Source organism: Balaenoptera ricei, chromosome 1 (genome assembly GCF_028023285.1).
Source record: "Balaenoptera ricei isolate mBalRic1 chromosome 1, mBalRic1.hap2, whole genome shotgun sequence".
NCBI lineage: Eukaryota > Metazoa > Chordata > Mammalia > Artiodactyla > Balaenopteridae > Balaenoptera > Balaenoptera ricei.
In genome coordinates, this window is record NC_082639.1 from 117,008,941 (window position 1) to 117,025,895 (window position 16,955).

The 16,955-nt window shown below is 53.1% G+C and overlaps 1 protein-coding gene across 4 annotated transcripts; it reads right to left on the bottom strand.

Moving 5' to 3' along the window:
• Nucleotides 1-422: 422 nt before the first annotated feature.
• IGSF8 (immunoglobulin superfamily member 8) lies at nucleotides 423-7,853 on the bottom strand. 4 transcript variants are annotated; one of them, XM_059934496.1, is made up of 7 exons: nucleotides 7,783-7,853; nucleotides 7,379-7,568; nucleotides 3,876-4,253; nucleotides 2,716-3,177; nucleotides 1,970-2,377; nucleotides 1,342-1,755; nucleotides 423-990 (listed from the first exon to the last, which is right to left on the bottom strand). In XM_059934496.1, the coding sequence occupies exons 2-7, from the start codon at nucleotides 7,428-7,430 to the stop codon at nucleotides 875-877; spliced, it is 1,830 nt and encodes a 609-aa protein (XP_059790479.1). In that variant the 5' UTR covers nucleotides 7,431-7,568; nucleotides 7,783-7,853; the 3' UTR covers nucleotides 423-874. The 4 variants fall into 4 exon arrangements, with proteins under 4 accessions (XP_059790479.1, XP_059790486.1, XP_059790475.1 ...); XM_059934503.1 differs by having other exon boundaries at nucleotides 7,379-7,475; nucleotides 7,783-7,842; XM_059934492.1 differs by having other exon boundaries at nucleotides 7,379-7,574; nucleotides 7,783-7,832.
• Nucleotides 7,854-16,955: the final 9,102 nt, after the last annotated feature.

Consider the following 16,955-nt stretch of genomic DNA (forward strand, 5'->3'; position numbering starts at 1 on the left):
TGAGGCCCCAGGGCCTGGGGGGAGGAGTCAGGTCCAAGATTAGCCTGACCAAGAGAATGAGACTGCGGAATAGCGTGGGGACTCAGAAAAGGGCACTGGGCCCTGGAAGCCCCTGCCTTGCAACCTAGGAGAAGTCTAGGGGCAGAACCCGTGCTCAACTGGAACTCATCCCCCTTTCTCTCTCCCCACCCCAAGGAGAAATCCCAACAGGAACTGGCTCTGCACTGACAGCTCAGACAGCAGATGGGACCCAGGTTTCCCCTCCTGGGGTGTGTGGCACGGCCCACGGAGGCCAGATGGTGTTTGTGGGGGGAAGAGAGGCATGGGTCGTCCAGAAGAGGCTGTCAGCCCCCAGTAGCCCACCTGCCACGCACCCCTGCCTCTTAGAGCCTCATAGCAGGGAAGACACAGCCAGCCCTGGATTTTATAAAACAAGTTTATTCACATTTTAGAAAAACTAATTCTAGGACAGGGAACGGCCTCCCTTTGGGCTATGTATGAGATCATGAACAGAAGGCCAGAGGGAGGAGCTTGGGAAGGAAGGAGCGGGGCATGGAGGCCGTGTCTCCCACTCTGGGTGGGAGTAGGTCAAATAAATTAAAGGAAGGGCAGGCAGAGGGAAAGGGTATTCAGACACCAGAGGCGGGCTTGCGGCTGGATTGGAAGATAGTCACACCTGCAGGAACGGGAGAGCGCACGTGGAGGGGGCTAAGGAGAGTGTGACTTCCTCCTGGCCCTGGACCGCAGAGCTGAGAGGGGCTGAGAGGGGCTGCTCCTTCTCCAGCTGGGACCAGGGAGGGAGGTGCTCATCTCAGGACTAGGGAAGACGGGGCTGGGGCTGGGGGTCCTTGCCCCTCACCTGGGGTGTCAGGGATCACCGTTTCCGCAGCCTCTTCATGAAGCAGCAGGTGATGGAGCCCAGGACGGTGGCTCCGATGGCTAGGGCAACCCCTGCACCCACCAGCAGGGGCACAACCAGGGTGTCCAGGGCTGGGCGAGAGAGGAGGGCTGTGTTCAGCCTGGGGTGTCACTGCCCTCCACCCACGTTCCCACCCGTGTGCCAGTACCTTCTCGGTCAGGCTGTCCACACCACCTCCTCCCGTTCACACACAGCTTTCCCCCGCCTGCTCCCCGCCCTCTCTGCGCTCAAGCCAGCCCCTACCCACCAGGACACCGGGGCAGCCGGGCACTGAAGGGCTGAAAGCTGGACTTTCAGACTTTCCGTGCGAAGCGAAGAGGAAGAGAAAGAGGAACCAGAGGCACCACCAGCAGGAGGATCAGAGGCAAAGGGGAGAACAAGAGCATGGGGGTGAGGGGGGCTGGGGGGGGGGCACCACTCACCATGCGTGTATGGGTAGACTGTGACAGGCCCCGAGCGGGCACTGCCCGCCTGGTACCAGCTGTAGTCAGCGTGCTGCACCCAGGCGCTGGGGGCACAGTGGTACACGCCTTCGTCCTCGGGCCCCAAGCCGTGGAGTCTCAGCCGATGGCTTCGGGGCCCCACCAGCTCCACGCTGATAGGGCCGCCTCCGGGCCGGACCCCCAGCTCTGCCACACCGTCCTGGCCCACGCCACCCACCAGCTGGGCAGGGGCAGAGCTCAGCTCCCCCTCCTCCGGCCGCTCCACCCACCAGCTGGCAGCCAGCCGCAGCCCGGGGGGGCCGCCCCGCACAGAGATGTTGCAGAGCAGGGAGGCCGTCTCCCCACGGTACACTGTGCCTCCCACTAGCCAGGCCACAGCCTCCAGCACCACACCTGCAGAACAAAGGTCAGAAGGTGAAAGGTCAGGGGGCATGGGGTTAGGACTGCTGTCCAAGCAACACCCCAGAAACTCCGGGTGTTCCCACAATCTTAGGAGTGTGAGACTGAGACACGGAGGCAGCCGACGGAGAGGGAGAGAGGCACAGAAACAGAAGGGAAAGGTTCTGCAGACCCCGTATCCTGTCCAGGGCAACCCGCCCCCTCTCACCTTCCTCACGCACGTGCACGGGGAGGGGCCGGGAGCGGGCACTGGCGGCTTCCCGAAGCCGGGCCCCAGATCCTCGGACATAGGCCTTGGCGAGGCAGCGGTAGGTGCCCGCATCCCCAGGCCGGGCAGCCTCCAGCCGTAGCCGGTAGGTTCTGGAAGCCACCTTCTCCATGGCAATGTGCCGGCCCTCGTAGCCAGGGCCCAGGCTGCCCACACCCTCCGTGTCCAGCTGGGCAACCAGGCGGCCAGGCCCAGGTGCCCCTGCAGGTGCCATCTCCCAGCCCACGGAGTACGCGGCATGACGGCCTGGTGGGGGCAGGGCCCCTGACACATTGCACAGCAGCTCCAAGGGCTCCCCTGGGCCGATCCGACGCTCACCAGGCCCCACTGTCACTGCCAGCTGGCTGGCTGAAACACAGGAAGGGAAGGGGTGTCAGGGAGGCAGGAGAGGGCACAGAGCGCCTCTCCTTCCTTGATAGCAGCAACTTCGAGGCCACCCTCTCCGCCACCGAGGGGCCTGGCTCTCACCCCTCAGCCATGGCCCTCCCATCCCCACACCCAATTTCTGAGCAGAGAAAGCCCGTCATGGGTACAGATGCTAACAGGAAGCGATACTAATGGGACTTCACTCTAGGGAAGGCGGGCTCCCTGGAGTCAGACGATGGCCACCTAGTGCCCATGGTGGCCATGGTGCCTACTGAGATACCAAGGCTCCCAGCTGGTGCCGTGGGACGCGTGGCACTCACACAGCGTCTGCACGTCCACGTGGGCCAGGACAGCCCTCTTCTCCGCGATCTGGGCCCAGCTGCCATCGGGATCCTGAATCCACTCAGCAGCAGTGCAGTGGTAGGTGCCCGCGTCGTCTGCCTGGGCACCTCCCACCACCATACGGTAGCGCTCAGTCCCCTCCTTGCCCAGCCGCAGCTCCCCTGCCGCCAGCCGCTCAGCATAGGGAGCTCCGGCCTCCACGGCCAGGTCGGGCCGGAGTCCCACCACTTCCTGCAGAGTTGCTCGCCCCACTGGCGCCTCGGGCACAGCTCGCCCAAAGGACACGGCCAGGTGTGTGTGCTTCTGCGTGCTCGTCTGTGCCAGGCAGCCCAGTGCCAGCTCCTGCCCCTCGTGCACCATCAGGCGAGGGGGTGAAGTCGGGGCCTGACGGCCCCGGGGCCCTGGGGGGGTAGCAGACACCTGCAGCATATCTGGAAGAACTGGAGAGAACAGCTGGAGTGAGGGAGGGCTGGGAGCTGTACAGTAACTAACCCTTGGTACTGTTTCCTACCTACAACCTATTTCCCTAAATAGACTGTGAGCTCCTAGAAGGCAGAGACTTCATGCTGTATTATTCCTTCTGTAACCCAATGGTGCCAAGCACAGTGCTGGGCACACAACAGGCACTCAATACTTGTTGAATTTCATAGAACCAGCCCATCGCCTACTCACCCTTATGCTTGAGACTGACCCCTGTTTGAAATACTCAGAAGAGTGGCTCTGTCTTCCTTCTCAGAAGACAAAGAAACTTAAGAGAGCAAGACTGTCATGTGGTCTCACTCCTCCTACCCTGCCTCTATTTCCCCCGCAACCCCCGCTCCCCCAGATCTGGATCCTGGAATCTCCAGGAATGGAGTCTGTTCAGCCTATCAGGCTCCCCTCCCCTATCAGGGAATGGAAAGGGGCTGGACAGCTTAAGGACACTTCTCCTCTCCCAGAAGTAGCTTGACAGAATAAGAGCAGTGGACTGGAATGAAGAGTTCTGGGTTAGAGTCTCAGGCCAGCCACTAACTTGTTGGGTAACTTCATGCAAGTCACTTAACTTCGTTGGGCCTCAGGTTCCTCTTAGGTCCCTGCTGGCCCTGACTTTCTGCCTTTTGGGAGGGCACAGCCCTGACCCCAACCCAGGGCCCAGTACCTCTCAGTTCCACTTTGCCGCTGTAGCTGCCCAGGTACTGGGCATCCGTGGAGGGTGTGTAGCACTCGTAAATGCCAGCATCCTGGGCCTGCAGGTGGGCAATCTTGAGCACCACGGCATCACCCTGCAGACGCTGTACCTGTACCTCACCAGCTGCCACTCGGGGCCCAAAGACAGCATAGGAGAATCGGGTATCCCTGGTACTGACAATGCCCAGGGCAGCCTCTGGGGCCTCAGGCCTGTACAGGAACCACTCGAAGTCCTGCTGGGCAGGGCCCTCGTAGCCAGTGACATTGCAGGAGATGGAGATGGCTGTGCCAGCCACGCGATACAGGGGCCCCTCAGGGACTAGCACCTCCCGGGCACAGCACCCGACTCCTATAGGGAAGGACAGGAGAAGTTAGGGATGCCTGGGTCCCTACTGCATCCCCCCGCCCCGCCCCTACATCACTCTTGACCTCTGCTTGTGAAAGGAAAGGAAACCTGAGGAAAGCTGGTATACACTTGGGCCCTGTTCCGAGAACAGGCAAAGGATGCTGGGAGGTAAGACACCTGGGTCTCAAGGAGGTGGTGGTATAGAGCCAGGTTTGCCTCAGAACCCAGAAACATCCCATTACTGGCAGGCCAGAAGCAGAGCACCTAAGGTCAGAAAGGAGTGTATCTGCTTCCTGATCTAACCATTCCTGATTCCGGCTGTGCCTTAGTTCCCCCTCCACTCCGTTTCCCCACATTTATGCCTGTTGAGCCTTCTAGCTAAGGGATCCTGAGACCACATGTCCCCCTCCTTTGTTTGAAGGGAGCTGGCAAAATCTTGATCAGAAGGGCTGGTTCGCTCAGCTGTGTCACCTGGACCAGGGGACTCCAGACAATGGAGCCAGTGGCCCGAGCAGGACAGGGCACAGGCCCAGTCAGTTCTCACCACACAATCCCTCCCCACTCCAGCTGTGCCATGAGCTCACTGCTTCTCTGCCCCACAGGGCTGCCGAGGCAGCTGAGGCTCAGGGGGTTAAGAGCCAGCCTCTGCCCTGGCCTCTGGGGGCAGAAGCTCCCCTCCCCCACCAGTGCCTGCCAATCTCCCGGGGCAGGCCCAGCTGACAAACAACCCTCACCCCACCCCCTCCAACTCCCTAAGGGAAGCCTTCATATGGTGTGCATTTATTTACATCCCGCTCCCTTTCAGTAGGAAGGCAATAACCCCCCAGCTGCCCCTTCCCATCTTTCTCAGAGAGGCCAAAATGCTTCTTCACCCCACCCTCACCCCTACCCTGCCCTCGCAGATACTCCTGGTGGCCTTGGAGGGCTCAGCTTCTTCCTTCTCTCCTTCCATCCTTCCACAGCCCCAGATCACAGAACCTCAGAACGTAAGAAGGGCTGGGTCAGCCCTCTGCCTCCATTTTACAGATGAGAAAGTTAAGGTACAAGAAGTATAATGTCTTGGCCAAGTTCCTGCTATCCTTGGCTAGCTTCCACACGCCCCTGCAGAGGGACAAAGCCAGAGAGGCGATGGGGAACTCCAAGGAGAGGCCTGAAGGCACTGACCTCACCAACCAGAATGTCACTCCCAGGGGCATAACCGTCACCTTTCTTCAGGGGCTGGAGGAAAACACCTAATCTGTAGTCAAACTGTCCTCCAGCTCCTCCAGAAGCACTACCCTTACCTTTCCGTTCTTCCTGCGGCTGAGTCACAGGGAAAACTTGCAGTTGCTCGGTTAGAGCACAGGCTGGGATCAGGAGGTCAGCTTCCAGCCCCATCCCCATCCCCATCCCCATCCCCATCCCCAGCTGTACCGTTTGGTCCAGCCCCTTCCACTCCCAGGCCTCAGTTTCTACACTGGCAGAGAGCTAAGAGCTTCCACCCTGACAGTGAGTGAGCCTGTGTCTCAGAAGGGCTCTGCCCGAGGATGTTTCATAATCAGAGTGATGGCGGAGACAAGAGAGCTGACACCTTCCCTGGGCTCCGGGCAGACTCTGCTCAGGAGGGTCCCCTCCCATCTTCCTGGCTCCACAACTGCTGATGCTTGGAGATACCCATGGGAAAGTCACCCCCACCGCCTTGGGAAACCAGCTGCCAGGCAACTCTCTCCCCAGCCAGGTCCCCTCCTCTGTGTTAGCGGAGAGGGAAAGGAGAGCAAAGAGACCTGCTTTGGAGTCAGATGGGAGTGGTTTCAAATCCAAGCCCCAACACTCACTAGATATGTTCTCTGGGGCAAGTGACTTCCTTTTCCTCATCTTCAAAATGAAAGTAAGCGCCTACACCCAGGGCGCTCAGATCTCGGCAAGCTTTTCTGTCTCTTTGCACCACCTTTACCCTGGGCTCCTCTCTGCTCCACGCTGCCCACTGGGGAAAACGGGCCAAGTACTAGGCTGCCAGGCCTCACAGCTCCTTCCTCTGTATATCCTCCTGCCTCCCACCCAGGGCCCCAAGGAGAGGACTCATTCTAGTCCCACAGGGCCCAGGGACCTATGCAGCACAGGGAGGCTCCTTGGCACTGCGATGGAGCTCTGGTCTAGAAACAGGCGGCTGGGGCTACGTCAGCCTCTGCCTTAACTATGGCAGCTCCAAATCCTGGCACCAAAGCCACCCCCTCACCGCCCTGTGTTCTTATTTCAAGGGTTTCCGTCTCCTGAACATCTGTACGGGCAGTCTCACTGCCTCGATCCCATACTCCTCCCCAGACCATCCCTACAGGGAACCCTCCCATTCACGCCCCAAACATTTCCACTGTCACTGTCCTCATGCATCCGTGCAGCGGTGGCCCAGAACATCCCACCATGAACACGCACCACAACAGATACAGGGTGCTTGGAGATCTCAGCATCAGTCTCCATGGAGCCTGGTTTCTCCTGAGGCAGGGAAGCTGGGACTAAGGGGGTGTGACAACCAGTGGGAGGCTACAGAGCCAAGTGCGGCTATCTGGGAGAGGGAAAGTGGGGGAAAGACGCAGCCCAGGACGGAGATGGAACTGCCTCCAACTTCAGATGATGAAGCGGGGTGGGGGGGGGGGTGTGCAATTAGGGGAGACGTACTTCAAAGACTGTGGGCAGAACCGGCCCCTGGGCCTCCAGCCAGCTCGGGCAATTATAAAGATGGACAGACACTGCCCACGCAGGGCGAGCACCCAAGGCTGGGCCTGAAGCTGAGTGAGGCAGAGAGGAGTCGCAGCATTTGGGCGCAGCGACCTCAGGACCTGAGTGTGCCGGCTGAGAAGTGGGGCCTGGCGGTTCCTAGGGGCGACACCTCGGTGGGTCCTCACTGTGCCCCAGCCCGGGGCCTAGAACTGGAGAGCCTTCACCGCTACCCCACCCCCCGCCGGCCCCAAGACTGGCTCGGAGCGCGGCCACACAGAGCAGCTGGGCGCCAGGCCCGGGGAGGCTGGGGGAGCCCCTGACGGAGAAAGGGGTGCGAGGGGCTCCGAAATGCTGGGGAGGCGGGCAGGGCTGGTCACCAGGTGTCAGGCACCTGCCGGGCGGGGCTGGGAGCCGGAGCCGGGGGCCGGGCTTACCCAGGATTAACAGCAGCAGCGGCGGCGGCGGCTTGGGACCGAGGGCGCCCATCCTGCGCAGCCGGCTCTGCGAAGGCTCTGGGGGGCGGCGCGGGCTCTGGGTGGCCGGGGGTTCGGGGGGCGCATGCCCGGGTGGGGGGCACGAAGCGGAGCAGCGAGGCGTGGGTGCGCGGAACGAAGCTGAGCGAAGCTGGAGCTGCCAAGTCACCGCCCTCTTCCCTCTGCCCTCTTCCCTCTGCCCTCCTCCCTTCTCCCCTCCTCCTCTCCTCCTCCTACTGCTTTCCCTCCCGCCTTGGCAACTCGGAAGACCATTCCCGCCCCGCCTTACCCGGGCCCCGCCCCCGCCCTGGGCTCCCGGCCCCGGCCCCACTCCGGTCCCCAACTCCGCCCTGACCCCTCCAGACCTTGACCCCGCTCAGGTCCCCGGGTGTGCCGCAACGGGGTACTGGACCTCGGCCCCGGCTCCCCCCGCCCCTGTTCCAGGCTCCGCCCGGACTCCAGCCCTAGCCCCGCCCCCTCTTCGGTACCCGGCTCCGCCCCGACCCCCACCCAGGCCCGCCCCCCTCAGCCCTGTCTCCGCCCCGACCCCGGTCCGGGGGCGGGCTGCACCTGGTCTTGGCCAAATCCCCGGCAGCGCCGCAGAGTGCACAGGTGCCCTGCACCTTCCGGCTTTTCCCTGAGAGTTGGGTGCAGGGGCCCTGGGGTCGGCGAGGTGACTGTGGCTTCTCACTTTGAATCCAGCCATTTGCTCTGGGCCTCTAGGCCTCGCCGCAAACCCTGCTGAAGTGGGAAAGGGCGGGATCTAGGAGTTAAGGAATGAGGAGGATCTGGTCTGAAGGGCGCTTCACGGCTCTGCAAGGTCACTGGAGACCTGTTTGCCACCCCCTTGGGGCAGAACCAGAAGAAGTGAGTTAGGAGGCTGGGCCGTTTGGATGCTGTCACTTCCTGGTTGGCGATCCTGGTCAACTTGCTTAACCTCCTCCAACCTGTTTTCTTGTTGGCAAATTGAGGTGGATGACATCCATCCCAAAGGATTTTTTTTTTTTAATTTGTAGAGATCTTTATCAGTCAAGCAAGAGAATCTACAGAGAAGTGATTACAGAAATTAAGTAATTTTGCTGGATATCAGACCAATGTAAGAGCAAATTATTTCTATACGCTAGTAGTAATGTACAAAACATATTTGGGATCTTAGAAGTATAAAACACAGAATCTTTAGAATTACAAACTTTTCCAGGACAAGAGAAATATATTAAAAGCATATAAGGAGAATGGAAAACAGTTGGCTCTTTTGGGAAAATACCACCCCAAACCCAGCAATAAAGTTAAACCATTTGCCAACCTGCTCATTCAAAAAGAGGAGGGCGCCTGGTCATTGTTCCCCATTCTGTGTTCTGTATCCAACAAAGATTTGTCCACATACAACTACTGGCTACATTCCCCCAAAAGGACTAGAGCTGCCATCCAGAAAAGGTCAAACTGGGTAGAGGGTTGCTGTAAACTAGTATGGACACTAGGTCCAAAACCCTAAACAAAACAAATTTAGCAATTACTCTATTAAGGGGGTAGGGGGAACAGGGGTATGGGCAGTGGTAGGGTGCCCGGAAAAGGATGGCTTTTGAGAGAAAAGTGCTGGCGCTTAGGTTTGAAGCGAATGGGAGGGGGGTAGAGCTGCTTAAGGGTGCCCTCCCTAGAGAAAATCTAAGGAGCAGTGTGGATCCCAAAGGATTTTTGTGACGTTAATTGAGATAATGTACAGAAGGTGCTTGGCACAGAATACACTAAATAGGAGATGGGGCCGGGGGATAAATTATTTAAACTCTTTGCTAAGAGGTTTAGTTGGGACCTAAGGAAAGGGTGAGCCTGGGTTTGGGTGAAGGAGTCTCTAGTTCCAGTGAGGAGAAGTGGACAACACTCTGCACTGAGAGGGGTGGGGCGTGCCCTGGAGGTCGGAGACAGGAAAAGGCATATTTCCTAGGCACTCTGTTTCTTTCTCAACTCTGGAGAATGTGGGGAGTGGGGAGGAGCTGGAAGGGTGGAGCCAAAACCAGGAAAAGGGACAGCCAGGTCTGCAAAGCTAAGGCTGTCAAAGTGGCCATCCGTAGGAGGTGACCCCAGAGCTCATCTAGCACCTTCATCCTCAAACTTCCATCAGTCCCCACTCATTCCCCCAACCCTCCCACTCACTCCTCACTCCCTTTTACAGAGGAGAAAATGGAGGCCCAGAGAGGGGAAGTGACACAGCCCAGACCAGACATTCCTTGACTTTGTCTTCCCGGAGCCTGGCACAGTGGCTACATCAGAGGAGGTGCTCAGTTGAAGCCACCTTCAGGAACCCTGGAGAGACTGGAGAAATTCTGAGACAGAATGCTGGGGACAGTTGACGGAATCAGAGGTCCAAATCTCCCCTCTCAATACTTCCACTTCTGGCCCAGGAACAGGGCAGCAGGGTGACTTTTTCCTCCTACTTTGTCATATCCACAGCCTGATATCTCCAGATTCATTCCATCTAAATTCATCCACAGGCCAGATTGAGCTGTGTGAAAACTGAAATGTATAGGGAAGCTTTTGGAGGAAAGCCACTCTCCCTTTATTTGGGAGTGGAGTGAACATGATGCCTTCCTGATGCTCAAGAGATGCGAGATGTTGCCAAACATCATCATCATCATCATCATCATCATCATCATCATAGATGCAGTTTATGGGACGTGTTGATCTTAAAAATAACAAGGTCTTAAGCTAGCCAAAATGAGTTTATTCAGGAATAGCAGAGGAATTACAATTTGAGAGAAACAAACTGGTGAACCATAGGCATGTCGGAGGAGACAAAGGGAAGGTCAGCTTTCATTAGGTTTTAGGAGGAAACTGGACAGGGCTGTGGCAGTTTTCTTTTTCGTTAGCTGCAATTGGTGAGCAGCTTGTTGTTGCTGAGTCAGAAGGAAACGCTTCTTCCTGCTGTGATCTGTAAGCTGCAGTGAGTGATATGTGTGTGAGAGCCCTCTCTTCATGGCTTCCTGACTCCATTTTGATTTAGGTTTCCTTTGTTCATTTTCACATTTTCCCCTTTTGATCAAACTCTTTCCTTGAAAGCATCGTGTTGAGTCAACATTCTGTTTGGTGCATAGTTTCTGCAGAGGTTGGGCAGGCAACAGGTGCAAAAATTTAAGATTATACAAAGCAAATTAAAAGTAATATGACTTTGTTTGTATGATGGCTTTAAATCATGATCCTAAAGTAGTCAACTGAACAAATAGCAAGTGCACTTGTTCCCTGATCTTGTATAATTGAGTTCCTACTTCTCCAGAGGCGTTTACCCACATGCAACAGGTGGTATATGCTAATGCCACCTTGTTCAAAATCAAGGCTACTGATTGTCTACAACTACTTTAGCCAAGGAATCAAGTGATCATTGTTAGGCTGCAGAATCAGCTAGCTCTTCTAATGTTAGGGAGAGATTTATGTTCATATTCTCATTGGCACTTTGACTCAAGGGGGAAAGCCTCTCGCTATGGAGGCAAGCCTGGAGTCATGTATGCCCCAGGTAGTTCCCATTTAAGATGCTTACGAAGATTTAATGGGGAAGATCAGTGGGAAGCTTCAGATTTATTATAGATATTAACAGGGATGATTAAATATCCCAATAAACACTGGCCTCCCATTTACCAGCTGTCCAAACATTCATAGGCTCATTGAGAGTTTCATTTGCCACAGACAAGGCTGAAGCCAGGTGGTGCACATAAGGCTTATTAACAGTGCCACTAACTGGAATTTACCAGTTGGTCCTTTAGAGCCAAGAGTCAATGATGTTTGGGGACGATTTAAGAAGAAACCATTCTGTTCTGTGGATTTTGTCCCTAAAGCCTGCAAAGAGAGGGGTTATTTCATTACATCAAGCAGACTTAATACCAGAGGGTCACCACTGTCGTGGACATATTGAGGTTTCTGGTAACATATTCAACAGTCAGAAGGTTTCCCCCTTTGGCAATGGATTAGGAAATATGGGTAAGAGTATTGTCTTTCCAAGAAAGAGAGGGAGAAGATAAGGCAAGAAGTAACAGTAGGGAAAAGATATACAGGCCGGTCATCATGGGAAAGCTGTTTCCTTAAGCTACTGTATGCTTCAATTCTTGGAAATCTTTACTTTTAGGTCACCAGTTGGGGTGTAAGTCCAGTCAGGGTTTGGTGCTTTCTTTAGATGTGACACATGGATCCAAGAGCCTATTCCTTGGAGTTTCGTGGCACAAGGGTTGGTTAACAGTACCTGATAGTGACCTTTCCAATGGGGTTGAAGAGAGTCTTTCTGGAGACGTCTTTTCCAATAGACAACTCTCCAGTTTGTAAGGTATGGTGCTTAAGGTCTTCATGTCCTGGGAGCATGCCATGGAAAGATTGTTCTAATATATGGTTAAGTATAGTTTGTGGGTTCCGAAAGGAGTGGTCCTAAGGTTCAGAAGGACCAATGGCAATGCTTTTGGCCAGGGTATTTGAAGGGTCTCTACAGATTTTTCCTGTTGGGTTTTGATGATGCCATTGGTACATTCGACTAGTCCTGGAGACTGGGCACGAGAACTGCAGTGAAAATGTTGTAGAACTGGCCATATGGCACAGACTTCTTGTCACACTTGACCAGTAAAGTGGGTTCCCCTATCACTATAAAGTTTGGAGGCGGTTCCCTCAGGTAGGAATGATCTTTTCCAATAGGTTCTTAGCCACGGAGGAGTCAGTAGCCTGTCTACATGGAAAAGCTTCAGTCCAGAAAGAAAACATGCAAATCGTTGCCGAGACATATTTACGCCCGTGAGGTGGGGGAAGCTGTATGAAATCCATTTGCCAAGCCTCAGATGGTCCATCAGGCAATGTAAAGTGCCTAGAAGCAGTGAGGACAGATTTTTCTGGGTTGTATTTTAGGAATAAACATCATCCCTGGATCCAGCATCTTCCTATGCAATGCTGCATAATATTGGTCTGATATCATCTGCTGAGAATTCATGACTTGGGAAAGCAACATTAAAGTCTGCACACTGGTGTTAAAATTCACAATATGCAACACTTTAAACAGTGTGTCAACCTGCTCCCTCACTTTGTCATCACCAGTCTGTTCACTCTTGTTCAAAGGGCACTAAGCATTTTTGATGCAATGGTTTTTTTTCTCTTGACTTGTTGAAGTTTATCAGAGATCCCCACTATATGAATCATTTTAGTATTCTGAAGCAGGGGCTGTTTTTTTTTGTTTGTTTTTTATTTTTTTTTAATTATTTATTTGTATTTATTTATTTAATTCCTGGCTGTGTTGGGTCTTCGTTTCTGTGCGAGGGCTTTCTCTAGTTGTGGCAAGCGGGGGCCACTCTTCATTGCGGTGCACGGGCCTCTCACTATCGTGGCCTCTCTTGCTGCGGAGCACAGGCTCCAGATGCGCAGGCTCAGCAATTGTGGCTCACGGGCCCAGTTGCTCTGCGGCATGTGGGATCTTCCCAGACCAGGGCTCGAACCCATGTCCCCTGCATTGGCAGGCAGATTCTCAACCACTGCGCCACCAGGGAAGCCCCCAGGGGCTGTTTAATAGTAGCTCCAGTGGAAAATCATTCCCAGCCTGGAGAAGGGTTGGGGAAAGCCCCTGTGATTCCTCGGAGTCCCATCACTGGGATGTGGAAGGACATTGGAAAGATTGGTTTGGTGATTGAAGACTCCTGGACCATTTAGTTTATAGCAGTCTTTTTTTCAGTGTCCTGACTTCTTACAGTAACAACAGGCCGGGGGGATTTTGCTTACAGGCCTCCATCTGCTGAAGCTAGAGATTAAGGATTTTAATGGTCTTTTTCTTAGTATAATCATCTAGGGTGCAGGCTAATTAGTTTGCCAAACTAAGTCTGCAATGGACATGGTTTCCCATTCTATTCTGGTTCTCTTAACCAAGAGAGAAAAGTCCTGGTTTAGCCCATTGATGAACACAGATTTGAAGCCTACCCAATTGGATTGGACATCCAGAGGGAGACCAGAAATCTCAAAAACATTTGGAGTTGACTGTAATAGTCGTGCACAAGTTCACTGGGTTTCTGAGTGTAAGCCTGAATCTTATTCCAGTTAACAGGTTTTTGGGATTTCCAGGTGAAGTCATTTAGCAACTGCCGAGCCTGATCCTATAAGTTCTAGAGATTTTTCAGGATTATCCCAATTAGCTGTTTTCATTCAATGTTGGGCTTGGCCTTTGCCAACAAGCATGTGAACTAGCTGGTATAAATCTGAGGAACCTGACTGGTAAGTCTGGGTAGCTGTATTAAATGCCTCTGCAAAATCTATAAGGATCTTCAGTAGCTCTAGGAAAATCCTTGACTATGGCTTTTAGTTTGGCCTTAGTCTAGAGGACATAGGAAATTAGGGGCTTAGCAATAGGATCCTCAGAGGGACTGATTTTAAAGGAGCAGGTTCTAAGAGGTTCGGATGAAGAGAAAGGAGGGAGAAGTTTGGAGAAAAAGGGAAATTCACTGGGAGGGTTGGAACGAGGATGTGGTGGGTACAAAGGAGGTGGAGTACGTGCAGTAGGGGAAGAGGATGAAGAGGCTTCCAATGCGTTTTAATCTTCTTGTAATGGTTTATTCACCTCTGTCAATTTAGAAAGGTTTTTTTGTAAAGCCTCAAGATGTCAACTGAAATAGGTACCCATTCAATCTGTTGTCTTTTAGAGTTGTGGTCCTCAAGTTTAGTTCTGAGAGAAACAAATTTGGGGAGATTGAAGCTTCGCCATAATGGCCATTGAAGTTCTAAATTATCTTTGGTTAGGTCAGTCCATGTCATTAAAAATGCAAATGAGGAGGGACCATAGTTTTTAAACACAGAATGGGGCCAGGGTCCCAAAGGAAGGGCCATCCTGAGAGTGTTTATGGGATCCCATAATGTTAACTTAGAAGTTCAGAAAAACAAACAAGTACTCACCAAAAGGACAATGCCTTCAGGAAAACAGATCCTGAATAAAGTCAGAGAACTCGACCAAAAAGAGGGAGCTCGAATCTGAGAGGAGGCTTGTGAACCAAAGAAGACATCTCACAGGAGCGGAGGGCATGCAGTTCCAGGGGGTTCATCTCCTTCGGATCCCTTAATGGTTGTCATGAAATGTCACCCTTAAAGATGAAACAATGTTTACAATAACCAGGACATGGAAGCAACTTAAGTGTCCATGGACAGATGAACGGATAAAAAAGATGTGGCACATATATACAATGGTGTATTATTCAGCCATAAAAAGAAACGAAATTGAGTTATTTGTAGTGAGGTGGATGGACCTAGAGTCTGTCATACAGAGTGAAGTGAGTCAGAAAGAGAAAAACAAATACCGTATGCTAACACATATATATGGAATCTAAAAAAAAAAAAAAATGGTTATGAAGAACCTAGGGGCAGGACAGGAATAAAGATGCAGACATAGAGAATGGACTTGAGGACATGGGGAGGGGGAAGGGTAAGCTAGGACGAAGTAAGAGAGTGGCATGGACATATGTACACTACCAAACGTAAAATAGATAGCTAGTGGGAAGCAGCCACGTAGCACAGGGAGATCAGCTCTGTGCTTTGTGACCACCTAGAGGGGTGGGATAGGGAGGGTGGGAGGGAGATGCAAGAGGGAGGAGATATGGGGATATATGTATATGTATAGCTGATTCACTTTGTTATAAAGCAGAAACTAACACACCATTGCAAAGCAATTATACTCCAATAAAGATGTTAAAAAATAAAACAAAATAAAAATGAAACAACAAGGTCTTAAGCTAACCAAAATAAGTTTATCCGTGAATAGCACAGGAATTGCAATTCGGGACAAGCAAACTATGGTGAACCACAGGCAAGTCCAAGGAGACAAAGGGAAGGTCAAGTTTTACTAGGTTTTAGGAAGAAATGGGAGGAGAGGAGGGCAGGCCGTGGCAGGGAATTTTTATTGGCTGCAAGTTGTGGGCAGCTTGTTGCTGGGTCAAAAGGAAGCCTTCCTTCTTCCTGCTGGGATCTGTAAGCTGTGGTGAGCAATGAGTGCATGAGAGACCTCCCTTCATGGCTTCCTGACTCCATTTTGATTTAGGTTTCCTTTGTTCAGTTTCACAGATGCCTGTACAATAAGGCCTTTTTGGACATTACTTCCAGTCTTTACAGCATATTGTGCCAGATGGTGTCATTTAACAGATGAGAAACTTGAGGTTCAGAGGGGTTAAGCATTTTGCCCAAGGCCACACAGCTTTTAAGTGGCCAAGGTATGACGAGCTCAGGCCTATCTGTCCCCAAAACCCCAAATCTTCCCTCACCCTCCCCTGTCTCTCTTCCCAAGCCTCTTCACCCTATAACCTTTTTATTGAACAAATACCGACTGGAAATAGATGACTAATGAGGACCTACTGTATAGCACAGGGAACGCTACTCAATACTCTGTAATGACCTATATGGGAAAAGAATCTAAAAAAGAGTAGATATATGTATGTGTATAACTGATTCACTTTGCTGTGCAGCAGAAACTAACACAACATTTTAAATCAATTATACTTCAATAAAATTTTTTCCAAAAAATGGACATGCTGTAGAAGCACACACGCACATACAAAAATACCGATGGGGCCACACCGCGTGCAGGGAACTGGAGATGCAGAGGTAAACAGGCAGAAATGTTTCCTTCAGGGAGCATACAGTCGTGCCAGAGAGTTGTACCACAAGCAAGTAATAACCAACCCCCAGAATGAGTGTCATGAGAGGGACACTCAGGGAGCAGAGAACACCCTAGGGCTTGGGGCTGGGAGGGAGCCGAGGGCAGGCAGCCGTTGAGGGCTGGGCTGGCCTCTCCAGTGGGAATGAGGCCCTGGGAGACCCGCTCTTGCACGTGCCCCTCCCCAGGCTGTGAGTTCCAGAGGCTGCCAGCAGGGGGAGCCCATTGCCCAGGCCTGAGTAGCCCCTCAGATGCTTATGTAACTGGGAAAACTGGGGGAGGAGAGCAAACCCCAGGCAGAGGCGCGTCACACAGTAGCACACGCATGTACCTACAATAACACAGAGAAGCTTCATACAGAAAGACGTCACACCCCCAACAGAGCGATGCACAGACACACAGCACACCCACATGCTGCAGAGGAGGGATATATCATCGGGAATGGAGAGCTCTCCTGTACCCTCCCGATCTGGTCCGTAAAAACTCCACCCAGGCTTACCCAGCACCGAGGCTGATGCCTGCGGTGGGGTGAGCAGAGAAAGGAGGAAGGCGGCCTTTCCATGAGTCTTGGGCCAGCCTCATCAGCCATAAGGGAGGGAGCCTGGGGTTGCAGAGATGTGAGTGAAGCGGGCAGTAGTGATCATGGGGGGCTGTTGTCACTATGCCATCACCAGCCAACTCTCCCTCCCTGTACCACCAGGGGTGGGCATTCATCAGACACCAGGCCTATGTTTCCCAGGCTTATTTAACTCACTTCCCCTAAGATGAAATATATACAAGGCACTGAGGTGTCCTGAGTCCTTAAAGATAATAAGACCCACACTGTGCCCTAAAGGAGTGGAGAATCTGGCTGAGATGTCATACTTTACAGTCACAACCGTGGAGACATTTTTCTCAGAG